Source organism: Quercus robur, chromosome 6, assembly GCF_932294415.1.
Source record: "Quercus robur chromosome 6, dhQueRobu3.1, whole genome shotgun sequence".
NCBI classification, from domain to species: domain Eukaryota; kingdom Viridiplantae; phylum Streptophyta; class Magnoliopsida; order Fagales; family Fagaceae; genus Quercus; species Quercus robur.
In genome coordinates, this window is record NC_065539.1 from 44,541,138 (window position 1) to 44,556,575 (window position 15,438).

Below are 15,438 nucleotides of genomic sequence, written 5' to 3' on the forward strand. Positions count from 1 at the left end.
AGTTTGCAATGAAGTTGCCTTTGCTTCCTACCAACTCTCCACTTTCATCTCAAAATAACTTCATGTTCCTTTTATACTCTAAGGAACATGGTTGAGTATAAGGACAAGTGTCAAGTCATCATATTTTCTCTTTTGACATCTTTTCACAGTCATGATATTATCTATTGACTAAGGGATAAGAATTGCGCTAACGTGGCACTGGGACACGAAGGTAGGTAGCTTTGCCATTGTTTGGGAGACAAGTCTTGGTTATCAAGAGGGACATTAGAAATACTGTGATTGGTACACGTGTCTCCAATGTGACTCATTATGCATTCAACCAATAAGGGATGCCCTCATAGCCTTCAACTCTGAAAAGTCACTATGTTCCTTTTTGTTGATTTCTTGAATACCGTGTCAAGTGTAAATCTAACTTTCTTCTCAAGGCAGTCATGCCTTTAGCACTAACCAAGACAAAATCTCTTAGCCATCAATGACTCTCCCTTACCTCACAGCTGCTCCATGTGTAGAGTCCAGATTCAATCACTTATGCATTCTCCTGTGCTTTAGTGGTGTTATGTACAAACTTCAAAAAAAAAAAAAAAAAAGAAAGTCCAACAGAAAATTTTTGGTCTTTAATCTTAGAAAAAAAGCCCATAAATCAAATTTAAAAAATCATAAAAAAGGGCCAAACCAAACTTAAGAGAGAAATTTAGTCCTCTCCCACTATCCCTCTTCACTCTCCAAACCCAAAGAAAAAAGGTAGTCATTTCACTCACAAACAATCTGCCACCATCTAACCTAGATCTGCCGCCGCATCATCGAAGCTTGGACTATATCCTTGATTTGCCGCCATTGCCGCTTGATCTAGTATTTTCATCTCTCTTTCTCTTATTCTTTCACTGTGAGAGTGTGTTTAAAGTGTTTTGATAGACTTCTTTGTGTGTTTTTAGTATTTTGATAGGCTTCTTGAGTTCTTTCACTGAATCACGGTGTGTGTATATGGGGTTATAGTATTTTAATATTTTATTTTTGAGTATTGAGTCTTTGACGAGTTGACTGTCTCCTTCTATGGGTTTGTATTGTTAAGTTTTTGTAGTGTTTGATATATAGCATTGAGTTATGAGTTTTGTCTTTTGCACTTTTGAGACTTTGATCGAAGTGAGTGGGAGTGGTTGTTGCAACGTGGGTGGGTTAGTACCTTAAAAATAAAAGACAATAAAAATATGAAACGTTTATTTAAAGAATTGTAAACTTATAAATTAAAGAATTGCAAACTAATAAACAATTATTGTAAACAGTTAATTGGTGGGATAGAAACTAACAAATTAAATTAAAGAATTGAAAGAAAATATAAAAATGTTTTGTGAATTCAATAAAAAATTTGTAAAAGAGTAAAAAAAAATAAACTAATAAATTAAATTATTCTAAGTAATAATAATTAAAGTTCATTTAACAACAATTATTAATATATTATTGTGTTAGAAAAAAAAAATGTCAAATGAGCTTATAGTTTATATATATATATATATATATATATTTTATAGATTTTATACAATTTATGTTTTTTACTGACCTTGAATAAAAATTCTAGGGCCGCAACTGGACACTTGCACTCGTAAACGTTCATTTAGGCTATAAATACCGCGCTCTAGTACTCACTTCTTGCCATCTCAAAAACTCCCAAGTTCACTCAACTCTCCTTTCAATCTTCATTTCATCACTTTCCAGTTTCAAACTCTACAGGTCTTCATGGGTGTTTTCACTTACGAGAATGAGATCACCTCTGCTATCCCACCAGCTAGGCTATTCAAGGCTTTTGTCCTTGATGCTGACAATCTCATCCCAAAGCTTGCCCCCCATGCCATTAAGAGTGCTGAAATCATTGAAGGAAATGGAGGCCCCGGAACCATCAAGAAGATCACCTTTGGCGAAGGTAATTTGCTTCTATTCTCATCTCCAACACATCATTTGTTTAGCAAATTAAAAAGTACTTGAATTGTTTTTTAGAAGTGGAAAAATGCCATTACTATCGTCTTTCATTCTTAAAAATAAAAAATCTATTCTTTAAGAGTTTTGTGATTTAATGACATTGTTTGATTATCTTATAAATGATAACCTAGATTTGAATCCCAGAGAAGAGGTAAGAAACAAGTGTTTTTTCTATATTTTTTTCAGGCAGCCAATTCAAGTATGTGAAGCATAGAATTGATGAGATTGACCAAGCAAACTTCACATATTGTTACAGTGTGATTGAGGGTGATATTGTGAATGAATTACTCGAGAAAATCTCATACGAGATCAAGATTGTGGCAAGCCCTGATGGAGGATCCGTCTTGAAGAACACCAGCAAATACCACACAAAGGGGGAGCAGGAGATCAAGGAAGAGAAAGTTAAGGCTGGAAAAGAAAAGGCTGCAGGACTTTTCAAGGCTGTTGAGGCCTACCTCTTGGCACACCCTGATGCCTACAACTAAACCTTGTGTGTGTGCGTGTGTGTGTGTGTGTTTTTTTTTTTTTTTTTTTTTTTTTGGCATTTGTGACTATAAGGAGTTAAGGTTATGGGTATCATTTTGTTTTATGGCTTGCCAAGACTGCCTCAGGTTTGCTAATAAAGGACTCTCCGGCTTGGGATCATCATCTGCTTTCTTGAGATTTGGAAGAGTGAAACGTGAATGTTGTATTACTTTTGTAAACATACAAATAAGGAAAATCAGATGGAAATCTTACTATTACTTGCAACTAGTAGCAGACTCGCGCATTGGGCATGATAATATTTTAGATAAAATATTATTTTAGTCCCTAAACTTAATAAAGATTAAAAACGAAAATAATTTTATCATATTTTTCATAATCTTGTCTATAACGTTTTTTTTACCATTATTATATATTTATTGGTTGATGATTTGTATAACATAGACATTAAATAAGAGGTAGAACTATTCATTAATTTTTTTTTAATTAAGTCATGGTGTATGAAGATTATGATTATATATATATATATATATATATATATAACTTCCCTAGTTAGAGTTTGATTAGTTTTAAGTTTAAATTTTGTATTATTATATTTAATTGTTGATTGTTGATTTAATTAAGTGAATATAATGGTTGATTTTATTGTACTATAAAGTTTTCAATGTCCTTTGTATGGCCATCTCTATTTTATTTTGTACTCCTCTTGACCACTTTTTATTTTCCAAATAACGGTTATTAATCAACGTTTGATTTCATTTCTTTTTTTCTTCCCTTGCTAGTTGTAAAATTTATGGTTATCAATAAGAAATAGATATCATGGATGGTTTAAATAGTTATAGATGTAGTTACGTTAGTGGTATGTCAAAGATTTTCTTTTTTTCTTCCTTTTGAATTTTCAAGAAAATATGGAAGGCATTTCTCTAGTTTGGTCTCAATCAATTAAGATATCCATAATATATTAACGGAAGTAATAATGAGCCTTAAATTATTTTAATGTATGAAGTGGTTAGGTTATTGGTATGTCAAAGGTTTTATTTAAAAAAATTTAAAAATAATTCCAAAGAAATGTAAAAGGCTTTTTTTAGAAAAAAGAAATTGTGACTTTTTGAATTGTAGAAATATGATTGTTTTAATTACCTTGTTTATAGATTTCATTATTACGTTATAAACATCTAAATTAAAATAGATGAATATATAAATACAAAATTATATGTAAAGTTATAAATATGTATAGATAATTTTTTTTTTTAATTATTCATGAATCATTATTTCATTGTTTACTTATAAATATCTAAATTAAAGTTTTTTTTTTTAAAAAAAAAAATCTAAATTAAAATAGATGAATATGTAAAGGTAAAATTATATGAAAAGTTAAATCTACCCAAGATGAATGTTTAACCACTGGTAGATGTGTGTTTTTAGAAGACTAAAAGTATACACGATTGCTTTAGCTGGAACTATATAACTATGCCAATATTGTTAGGAGTGGTTCCATCATTTGCAAATTATCAAGTTTGGTGGCCTTAAAAAACATATATTCATTTTGCAAAAAAATTTACATGAACTCCTCTTTTATGACAACCTTTTAAATTTTTTTTTTCTTTTTGTTGAAACAACTTAAGAATATTAAGACTTAAGTTAACACATGTGGTAATAGTAAAACACGTCAGTGATATGAAAAATTGAAAAATTTAAATATTTAAAAAACATTTTTAGTAGATTGTAATATAAAACATTTTTTTCTCAATATTTATGTAACTTTTCCCATAAGATCAATATTGTTGGCATCCTTTAAAGATGATACATAATATTTTTGAGAAGAAGAAGAAGAAGCAGAGACGATGCTAACACATAATATAAAATTATTAAGTTTGCATGATTTAAATTTGTGGCAAAAAATATATTAATGTATCTATGATAAAAGTTTTATATCTAAATGATATATATTAGTTCAGATTTTTTTTAGACTTGATTCAAAAAGTTCATTCTCAATAGCCTTTTAAGTCTACAAATTGCTCAATATATGGGCCTAGACACATTCAAAGAGCGCTATCTAAATTATAAATTATATGATCCTTTAACACACAGATATTTTGATTTCCCCAATGTATGGTAAATGAAGGCAAGTTTGTGTCTAGCCATTTTCTTGATTTGAGTTGCATAATTTAATAGTATGGAGGATGTAAGTGGATTTAAATGTAGAATAAAATATGATGAGGGGGAAAAAGAGTAAAAATAAAATATATAGTAATAAATATCAAGTTATCCAAGTTATTCTATGTAATATAATAACATTATATTATTATATACTATATGTATAATGCAGTAGGATAATACGTAATCAAAGAGAACATAAAAGATAACAACTTATAACACAAAACTAAATTGTATCAACCCAAAGTAGAATTCTATTTACCACAAAAATTAATCAACCTAAAGAATTGATGCAATAAAAATAAAAAAATCAAACAAAAAATGAAAAACAAATTGAGAGAGAGAGAGAGAGAGAGAGAGAGAGAGAGAGAGAAGTAACATTTTTTGTGTGAGAAAACTATGCATAAAATGAAAAAGAAAATGTCAAATTTATAGTAAGATGTTGAGAATAAGAAGAGTCAAAATAAATTAAGATAAAAAGGTAGAGAAAGAATGATATTAAGGTAAAAAGTAGTGGGGAGATGAAGAGGTAAAAGGGAGGGAGAGTTTTGGAAAATTAATAATAAAAATAATGGTTAAAAGATATTATAATTTTTAAATAATGGAGTTTTTAAGTCACCTTTAATGAGAAAATTTTTAAAAAAATATATAAGAAAAATTGGAAACAACAAATGATGACGTGGCTGCTGATGTGGCTTAATGTGAGCGTATCAATATTAAATGCTACACTTTAGGTTTTAGTAATATATGGTAGTTCATATTTTTTTTAGACTTGATTCAAAAAGTTCATTCTCAATAGCCTTTTAAGTCTACAAATTGCTCAATTTATGGGTCTAGACACATTCAAAGGGTTCTATCTAAATTATAAATTATATGATCCTTTATCACACAGATATTTTGATTCCCCCAATGTATGGTAAATGAAGGCAAGTTTGTGTCTAGCCATTTTCTTGATTTGAGCTGCATAATTTAATAGTATGGAGGATTTGATTGGATTTACATGTTGAATAAAATATGATGAGAGGGAAAAAGAGTAAAAATAAAATATATAGTAATAAACATTAAGTCATCTAAGTTATTCTATGTAATATAATAACATTATATTATTATATACTATATGTATAATGCAGAAGGATAATATTTAATCAAAGATAACATAAAAGATAACAACTTAAAACAAAAAACTAAATTGTATCAACCCAAAGTAGAATTCTAATTAACACAAAAATTCATCAACCTAAAGAATTGATGCAATAAAAATAAAAAAATCAAACAAAAAATGAAAAACAAATTGAGAGAGAGAGAGAGAGAGAGAGAGAGAGAGAGAGAGAGAGAGAAGTAGCATTTTGTGTGTGAGAAAACTACGCATAGAATGAAAAAGAAAATGTCAAATTCATAGTAAGATGTTGAGAATAAGAAGAGTCAAAATAAAGGAAGATAAAAAGGTAGAGAAAGAATGATATTAAGGTAAAAAGTAGTGGGAAGATGAAGAGGTAAAAGGGAGGGAGAGTGTTGAAAAATTAATAATAAAAATAATGGTTAAAAGATATTTTAATTTTTAAATAATGGAGTTTTTAAGTCACTTTTAATGAGAAAATGTTTTAAAAAATATAAGAAAAATTGGAAACAAAAAATGATGACGTGGCTGCTGATGTGGCTCAACGTGAACGTAGTAACATTAAATGCTACACTTCGGATTTTAGTAATATATAGATTTGCAAATGATGGGTGCATTCATTTCTCTTTTTTGGGTTAATTCTTTGTACAAATCACAAATCTTAATATTGTTGATTGTTAATAACGATGGGGCATCAAGAGTTATTAACACACTTTACAAATTAGTGGCGACTCCAGAATTTTTGTTCAGGGGGTAAATAAGAAACATAAATTATACAAAATCTATTAAAAAAACACTATAAGTTCATTTGACATATTTTTTCTAATACAATAACATATTAATTATTGTTATAAGTGAACTTTAATTATTATTACTTAGAATCCTTTAATTTATTAGTTTTTTTTTTACTCTTTACCAATTTTTTTATGAATTTGCAAGACATTTTGATAAATTATTTTATATTTTCTTTACAACTCTTCATTTAAGGTATTGACCCACCCACGTAGCAACAACCACTCCCACACACTTCGGTCAAAGACTCAAAAGTGCCAAAAAGACAAAACTCATAACTCAATACTTTATATCAAACACTACAAAAACTTAATAGTACAATCACATAGAAGGAGACGGTTGACTAGTCAAAGACTCAAAACTCAAAAACACCACACACCCCCCCCCCCCCCCCCCCCCCTCCAAAAAAAAACATGTACACCGTGATTCAGTGAACATTTGGATAGAGTTGAAAAGTGTTTTAAATTGTGTTGTGCGTTTTTTAGTGGGTCCCTTGCACTATTCACGAGACCTATAAATACTCTATTTAGCAAAATTTTCTGTTGGACTTTTTTTTTTTTTTTTGGTGGAGTCTAAAGCTGAATTCAACTGGGTTTTCAGGGTGTGCAAATGTTTATAGTAGGGGGTTCAAAACAATTATTTTAAAAAAAATTATATATATTTCGGGTCAGGGGGTTCATTTGAGCCCCTTGACTACAACGTAGCGCTGCCCCTATTTACAATAAGCTTACATGTCATGTCTCATCCGATTTGGGCAAAGAGAATATCTCGTTTAACGCCAAAATTATCAAAATGTATGAATGTAAAAGGTAATGATAGGAATACAAATATTTTCACAGCTTCTTATAATGGAAAGTTATAATTAAAATTGTATGAGCATCAGGTATAGACCCAATCCATTAACCTCTGTATGCTTAAGGGTAATGGGCTCAATGCCAGGTCCGGGCCCATATCAATTCAGGGGACCAATGCCTGGTCGGGGTCTAGTACTAGGTCGGGGTCTGGTAAATTGCCTATCGAGCACCGTTTGGCGACGAGTGCAAGTTTCAAGAGAATTACATCAGTCAAGAGAAGTGGGTCCCATTTGGTCAGGAATATATCCCAAAGGGACCGACAAACATAAAAAGCCACCCCCTTATCATGACGACCCCACTAAAGGAAGTCTATAAATAGAGGCTGAGGGTGTGAAGGAGGGGGTTGGCAATTTTGGGGGGAGGAGAGATACACGAGGGAAAAGAGAGGAACCATAAAAAAGGGGTAAACTTAGCACTACTAATCTCGAGTCTTCTTGGGAAGCACACATACAGGGTAATAGAATACCAATTGGGCTTGAAACACTTTCTCTTGGGCTGTTGAGTTGGTTTTCAGAGGTTTTCCCATTGTAGGAAATTCCACACCTCTCAAAACAAGTAAATTGGGAGCTAGATTCAAAATTTTATATGGTACTTTGGGCCACAAAAATAACATTGCTTTTACATATATTCGTCACTAATATTACTTTTGTCATGCATCAATTGCAACATGTCATGTTCTCACGTTAGTTACCAATTGAGAAAACAAAAGTAAAAATTTTGTTTCCTTATTGGACTACAAACAATCAACCATCATTTGGGGATCCCTATGAAATACTCAATAAATAATTACAAACTATTAATGTGATCTTTGTCAAGGGAATGCATTTATTTATTTATTTAAGAAGTGTCATGGGAACGAACCTCTGAATATAGCTTTGTGAAGACAATCAAATTTACTAGTACCAGAAAGGTAACAATATTACAAAATTTGTAAAGTCTCTTGTCAACTAGTAATAATATTACCAAAAAAATTCTAAATGAGAGTAAATTCCTGTTAACTCAACTAGTAAAGTTTCTTGTCATCAAATAAGAGATATGAAGTTCGAACTCTGCTTACATTAAAAACCATTTGATGTCTTGATCAGATGATAAAGATCAATCATCATGGAGTGGATGCCATATGTTGAAATTCTATTCTATCTATTAAAAAAATATTTATTTTCTTAAAAGACTAAATATTTCCAACTTAATATTAACTTAAAAGAAATGTTTATTTTATTTTATTTTTTTTTGGAGGAAAAGTTGAAAAGAAAAGTTTTTATTTTATTTTTTTATAGAGAGTTTCAACCTATGACGTTCGCTCATGATGATAGCTCTTTATCATTAGACTAAGACACGAATTGGTCTTTGGTGTAAGCAGGAATTGAATTTCAAATCTCTTATTTAACTATCAAAGATTTTATGAATTGAGTTAATTAGAAACAACAGTTGAAAAGAAAAGTTGAATACATAGCATATGCATAGTAGCCAAAAAAAATCTTTATATTTTAGTTAGTCAAAGGATATTAATTTAGGGGCATAATTGTCACTTTAGAAAATAAAATTCTTCTAAGCCATAGAAATGTGGATGCCCATTTTTAAAAAAGGAAATTCATAAATTTCCAAATTGAGAATCCAATTGCCCATAGACATGGATTATCTTTACCTACAAAGATTGAAATCCTTGGAAATTTGAGAGGATTTACCCTAAAACAAAGGACTAGCAAGATAATATTTATTCTATTCCATTCCTCCAAAAAATGGGAGGAACACTCGTAAGCAACGTTATAAATATCATGTCAAAGAGCAATGCGATTTGCATAAGGGAATAGAATGTTTTACTACTCATTGATATCATGTACCTTTGGCATATATATTTGATAAAGCCCAAATAGCATTTTAAAATTTTTTTTTTCTTGTATCAATCGAAATATCAATATCAGCTCAAACATTTGAAAAATCTTCAATACGGTTATATAATTTATCTATAGGGAATGATGAGGATAAAAGGAGAGCCTCAGACCGACGGTTTTGTGCTGTCTTCCATACGTAAACAGACGGAGCGATAGCTGACGGTCATAGCTGACGGCCTCCAAGATTGACGGTTTCACTAGGTGACGCCCAAAAAGCTGAAGGAAATAAATTGAGGCTGACGGACCGAGCATAAAGTTGACTTGCTTCCCGCATTATGAGTTAAGAGTTGACTTGTTTCCCACGCTAGAGAATATTCAAAAGGACTCCTATAAGGAAAGGATCCCGGAAAATACACCCAAAGGGACTCCTATAAGGAAAAGACTTCTACTCCAAGGAAAAGAGGGATGACCCTTGCTACTATAAAAACCTTAGCACCCTCGTGACTCAAGGTACGCATAATTTACCCTCTCAAGCACTCTAGAGCAATGAGAATAGTTCTAACTTAACCTTCGGAGGGTATTTGGCCGGTACCACACCGGTACTCCCCGCTAGGTTCTTCCTTTTCGTTGCGCAGGTACCGTTGGCGACGTACAAAGAACGTGTGACTCACTGGTGGTATACTTCCGGCATCATCAGTTGGCGCCGTCTGTGGGAAGCGTTTTAGCACATTCTCGCTTCCAAGACAAAAGAGTTACATGGTACTCACTCGCTCAATGGCGACCACCAACGACGTTCAGGAAGAAGAAACCCCTACGACTGCGCTTGAAAGACAGGTAAGGACGCTCGCCGCCGCCGTGGAGTGCCTCACAAAACAAAACCACGACCTAGAAGAGCAACTGAGACAGAAAAATGCACCTCCCAACAACCAAGGAGCAGATCAAGAAGGAACCAGCGCCGACAGGAGAAACCAGGAAGGACCCCACGCCAGCAACGCCCCAAGCAAACCAGAATGACAGAACACAAGCATCCCCTCCCTCGCGGAAACCACTCTGCCACTCGTTCTCGTGGAGATGCAAGCCATGAAGGAGCAAATGGAGGTTATGATGAATGCTCTCAAGGGACGAGTATCCAGCGACCTTGACGACCTTGTCAACCGAACTGACTCGCCGTTCACCGCCACCGTCAACTCCTACCCTTTACCAAGTAAGTTCCGCATGCCGCAGATAGACAGTTATGACGGGGTCAAGGACCCACTGGACCACCTAGAAACCTTCAAGACCCTAATGCACCTTCAAGGAGTAGCGGACGCCATCATGTGTAGGGCCTTCCCTACAACGCTGAAGGGCGCAGCGAGAATTTGGTTCAGTCGATTGGCACCAAACTCCATCAGCACTTTCAAAGAACTCAGCGCTCAGTTTACCGCACACTTTATTGGAGGCCATCGATACAAGAAGTCTACGGCTTGCTTGATGAGTATGAAACAGCGAGAAGATGAAACTTTAAGAGCCTACATCTCCCGCTTCAACAAAGAGGCACTCTCGATCGACGAAGCTGACGACAAGATACTTGTCGCGGCATTCACAAATGGCTTGAAGAAGGGCAAGTTTTTGTTTTCCCTATACAAAAACGACCCAAAAACCATGTCAGAGGTACTCTATCGCGCCACAAAGTATATGAACGCTGAAGATGCACTGTTAGCTCGGGAAGAGAGGCCTAGGAAAAGAGAACGGCAGGAAGACAATCGGCAGGACCAAAGCCGAAAGAAGGCAAGAACCGCAGACCGAAGGGACGAAAGACGCCCTAAGCCCCTGGGAGGAAGGTTCACGAGCTTCACTCCGCTAACAGCCCCGATAGATCAAGTCCTTATGCAGATCAAGGACGAGGAGTCACTGACATTCCCGGGAAAGCTGAAGAGTGACCCCAACAAACGTTCCCGAGATAAGTACTGTCGATTCCACTGCGACCACGGCCACGACACAGCTGATTGCTATGACCTCAAGCAGCAGATTGAAGCCCTTATCAGACAAGGAAAGCTGCAGAGATTCGTTAGCAAGGAGAGAGCGGATCCCCCTGCACAAGACCAACACCCCCGACGGGATAATGAGCGACTGAGGCCCCCAATTGGGGATATAAGGATGATCGTAGGAGGAATGACTGCCGCCGGATCATCCAAGAAGGCCCGCAAGACCTATCTTCGGATGATACAAAATGTTCAACTGATGGGAGTCGTGCCGAAGATAACACGGAGAGAAGGTCCCGTAATCGGATTCTCGGAAGAAGACGCGCGACGCCTCCACCATCCACATGACGACGCACTCGTCGTCAGCTTGCGTGTAGGAGATTACAATATGCACCGGGTGCTGATCGACAATGGCAGTTCAGCAGATATCTTGTACTACACAGTATTCCAGCAGATGAGGATCGACAAGGGGCGACTGGTCCCAACAAATGCCTCGCTTGTTGGCTTCGGCGGGAGCCGAGTATTCCCACTTGGCGCGATCACCTTATCCGTAATTGTGGGTGATTACCCCCAACAAATAACCAGGGACGTGACATTCTTGGTAGTTGATTGCTCGTCAGCTTACAACGCTATCCTCGGACGACCCACGCTCAACTCATGGAAGGCGGTGACCTCCACCTACCACCTGATGATAAAGTTCCCAACTGACTACGGAGTAGGGGAGCTACGTGGGAGTCAGATGGCCGCACGCGAATGCTACATAGCCATGATGGAAATGGAGGATCAGTTTCAGGCTTTAAGCATAGAAGAGCACCGGACGGTAACGGAGCCGGTTGAGAAGTTAGAAGAAATACCCCTTGACAGCTCCGATCCTGGCCGGACGACCAAAATTGGAACGCTCGCTAACCCTACAGTCCGTTAGGAGCTCATAACCTTCCTCAGACGCAATCGAGATGTATTCGCATGGGGGCATGAAGATATGCCGGGGATAGATCCTTCAGTTATGGTGCACAAGTTGAATGTGTCGCTCGCCTTTTCGCCCGTCAGACAAAAAAAGAGGGTGTTTGCCCCCGAGCGAGACCGAGCCATAGCAGAGGAAGTCAGAAAGCTACGGGAAGCGAGCTTCATTAGGGAAGTATACTATCTCGACTGGTTAGCAAATGTAGTAATGGTGAAGAAAGCGAGCGGGAAATGGCGGATGTGTGTGGACTTCACCGACCTTAACAAGGCCTGCCCCAAAGATAGCTACCCCCTCCCGAGGGTCGATGTCCTAGTAGACTCCACGGCCCGACACCAGTTGCTGAGCTTTATGGACGCTTTCTCGGGATACAACCAAATCCGAATGCACGAAGCCGACCAGGAGAAAACGTCGTTCGTAACCAGCCAAGGCCTATTCTGTTACAAGGTCATGCCCTTCGGCCTGAAGAACGCAGGCGCAACGTACCAAAGGCTCATGAACAAAATGTTCGCGCAACAGATTGGGAGGAATGTCCAGGTCTACGTGGACGACATGCTAGTCAAGAGCCGGAGGGAGGAAGATCATCTAGGAGATCTCAAAGAAACATTTGATACACTCCGCTCCTACAATATGAAGCTCAACCCAGGGAAATGCGCCTTTGGAGTGACGGCAGGAAAATTCTTAGGATTCATGGTGTCTCAAAGGGGAATCGAGGCGAACCTGGATAAGATCCGAGCCATTATGGAAATGGCACCGCCAAGAAGTGTAAAGGAGGTACAGAGCCTAAATGGAAAAATAGCGGCACTAAACAGGTTCGTGTCGAGAGCAACGGACAAGTGTTTGCCCTTCTTCCGAACATTGAAAAAATCCTTTGAATGGACCAACGAATGCCAGCAAGCGTTCGAAGAATTGAAGATTTACCTCTCCTCCCCACCGTTGTTGAGCCCGTCGCAGCCGGGAGAAGAGCTTTTTCTCTATCTGGCCGTCTCCCCCGTAGCCGTTAGCGCAGCCTTGATCAGAGAAGAAGAAAGAGTGCAAAAACCCGTATACTACGCAAGCCGAGCGCTTCGCGGTGCCGAAGAAAGATACCCGCCGATGGAAAAACTTGCCTTCGCATTGGTTATGGCAGCCCGAAAGCTCAAACCGTACTTCCAAGCTCATACGGTAAACGTCCTGACTGACAAGCCTTTACGGCAAGCAATGAGCAGCCCCGAGGCCGCGGGACGACTGGCATTATGGGCAATTGAGCTGAGCGAATTTGACATTCAGTATCGCTCGCGGACCGCCATCAAGGGACAGGTTGTCGCCGACTTTATAGCTGAGTTCACCCATGACGAGGACAAGGGGGCAGCAGAGTCCCCTCAATGGAGCATACATACGGACGGATCATCCAACAGGCAAGCCGCAGGGGCCGGCATTGTGTTGCTATCGCCTGAAGGAGACACCATTGAATGTATGGTCCGTCTAAACTTTCCCGCCACCAACAATGAATCAGAATATGAGGCTCTGATAGCAGGACTCGACCTCGCCAAAGCAGCAAGAGCCACAAGGGTAGTCATCTACTGCGATTCACAGGTCATCACCAACCAGATAAATGGAGACTACGAGTGCAAGAGCGAAAAGATGAAGAAGTACCTTGATGAAGTAAGGGCAAGAGTGGGCGACCTAGAAGCCAAAATCATCCAGATTCCCAGAGAAGAAAATGAGCGAGCAGACCGTCTCGCGAAGGCCGCCTCAGCGGAACAAATGGTCGTCCCTGGTAATGTACTCTCCTTCGTACAGCTTTCCTCGCTGATAGATCTTAGTGACATGCAGGAAATATGCTCCGACAGCAGCTGGACAGCGCCGTTAGTCTCGTACCTAAAAAACGGGATCTTACCAGACGAGAAGGAAGCCGCAAGGAAACTTAAAGTCCAGGCGGCGAGGTTCGTCCTGATAAAAGACGTCCTGTACAAAAGAGGTTTCTCCCGACCATATCTGAGATGCTTGGGTACGGAAGAGGCAGACTACGTTATGAGAGAAGTACATGAAGGAATCTGCAGAAACCACTCAGGATCCAGATCATTGGTACACAAGCTTGTGCGAGCAGGTTACTATTGGCCCACCATGCAGAAGGACGCCGAAACCTACGTCAGGGCCTGTGACAAATGCCGAAGGTTCAGCAACATTATTAGACAACCGACCGAAGAGCTGACCCCGATGACGGCCCCGTGGCCGTTCGCACAATGGGGATTAGACATTATGGGACCATTCCCTACAGCCGTACGACAGCTGAAATTCCTGGTAGTAGGCATCGACTATTTCACGAAATGGGTGGAAGCTGAAGCTTTGGCCACGATTACAGAGAAGAACGTACGGAGCTTCGTCTGGAGATGCATCATATGCAGGTTTGGCATTCCTAGAGTCTTTGTCTCGGACAACGGGAGGCAGTTCGACAACGACCATTTCCGGGATTTTTGCTCCCAGTTAGGAATAAAGAACCACTACTCCTCCCCCGCCCACCCTCAAGCTAATGGACAGGTCGAAGTCACAAACCGATCCTTGCTTAAGATCATCAAGACTCGGCTCGAGGGGGCGAAGGGTATATGGCCTGAAGAATTGCCGAGTATACTATGGGCATACAGGACGACGGCAAGAACACCCACAGGAGAGACACCGTTCCGCCTGGCGTACGGAGGCGAAGCAGTCATCCCGGCCGAAGTCGGACTCGCAAGCTATAGGGTACACAACCATGATGAGAACAGAAACGATGAGGCTATGCGACTACAGCTCGACCTAGTGGATGAGATCAGGGCAGCAGCAGAACAAAGGCTCGCTAGGTACCAGAACCGCATGGCCAAATACTACAACTCTCGGGTTCGACACAGAGACTTCCAAGTTGGAGACCTTGTTCTTAGAAAGGTCATGGGCACCGCTAGGGACCCTACCCAAGGGAAACTCGGCCCCAATTGGGAAGGTTCTTACCGAGTTTCGTCGTGGCAGAGAAAAGGTACTTACCACCTAGAAACGTTGGAGGGACAGAAACTACCACACCCATGGAACACCGAGCACCTACGAAAATACTACCAATAGGAACGGCAGCATGAAGACCAACCTCTTTTCTATTTTCAGCAAATTATAGTTTTACTCCTCAGATTTATCATTTACTTTAGTTTTTTTTGCAACAATACTTTTTAGCCCAAGGGGCAGGATTTGGTTTTAATTACTTTTATTTAAATGCATGGCAATAAGAGGAGTTTTATTCAGAAATTGCTGAAGTGTATTTTTTCGACAGTCCACTAAGTTTGCAAACGACTAAGTCCATAACACACGG

At 38.2% G+C, this 15,438-nt stretch overlaps 1 protein-coding gene across 1 annotated transcript; it reads left to right on the forward strand.

Annotated features, from left to right (window-relative positions):
- Positions 1–1,632: 1,632 nt before the first annotated feature.
- LOC126688957 (major allergen Pru ar 1-like) lies at positions 1,633–2,714 on the forward strand. Its single transcript, XM_050383904.1, has 2 exons — positions 1,633–1,915; positions 2,158–2,714. The coding sequence occupies exons 1-2, from the start codon at positions 1,732–1,734 to the stop codon at positions 2,454–2,456; spliced, it is 483 nt and encodes a 160-aa protein (XP_050239861.1). The 5' UTR covers positions 1,633–1,731; the 3' UTR covers positions 2,457–2,714.
- The last annotated feature ends 12,724 nt before the right edge of the window (positions 2,715–15,438 follow it).

Bases quoted from the DNA above. Each gene is read 5' to 3' on its own strand.
- LOC126688957 (XM_050383904.1), top strand. From the start codon at position 1,732: ATGGGTGTTTTCACTTACGAGAATGAGATCACCTCTGCTATCCCACCA. The intron at 1,916-2,157 runs GTAATTTGCTTC...TATTTTTTTCAG, and splicing joins GAAGATCACCTTTGGCGAAG to GCAGCCAATTCAAGTATGTG.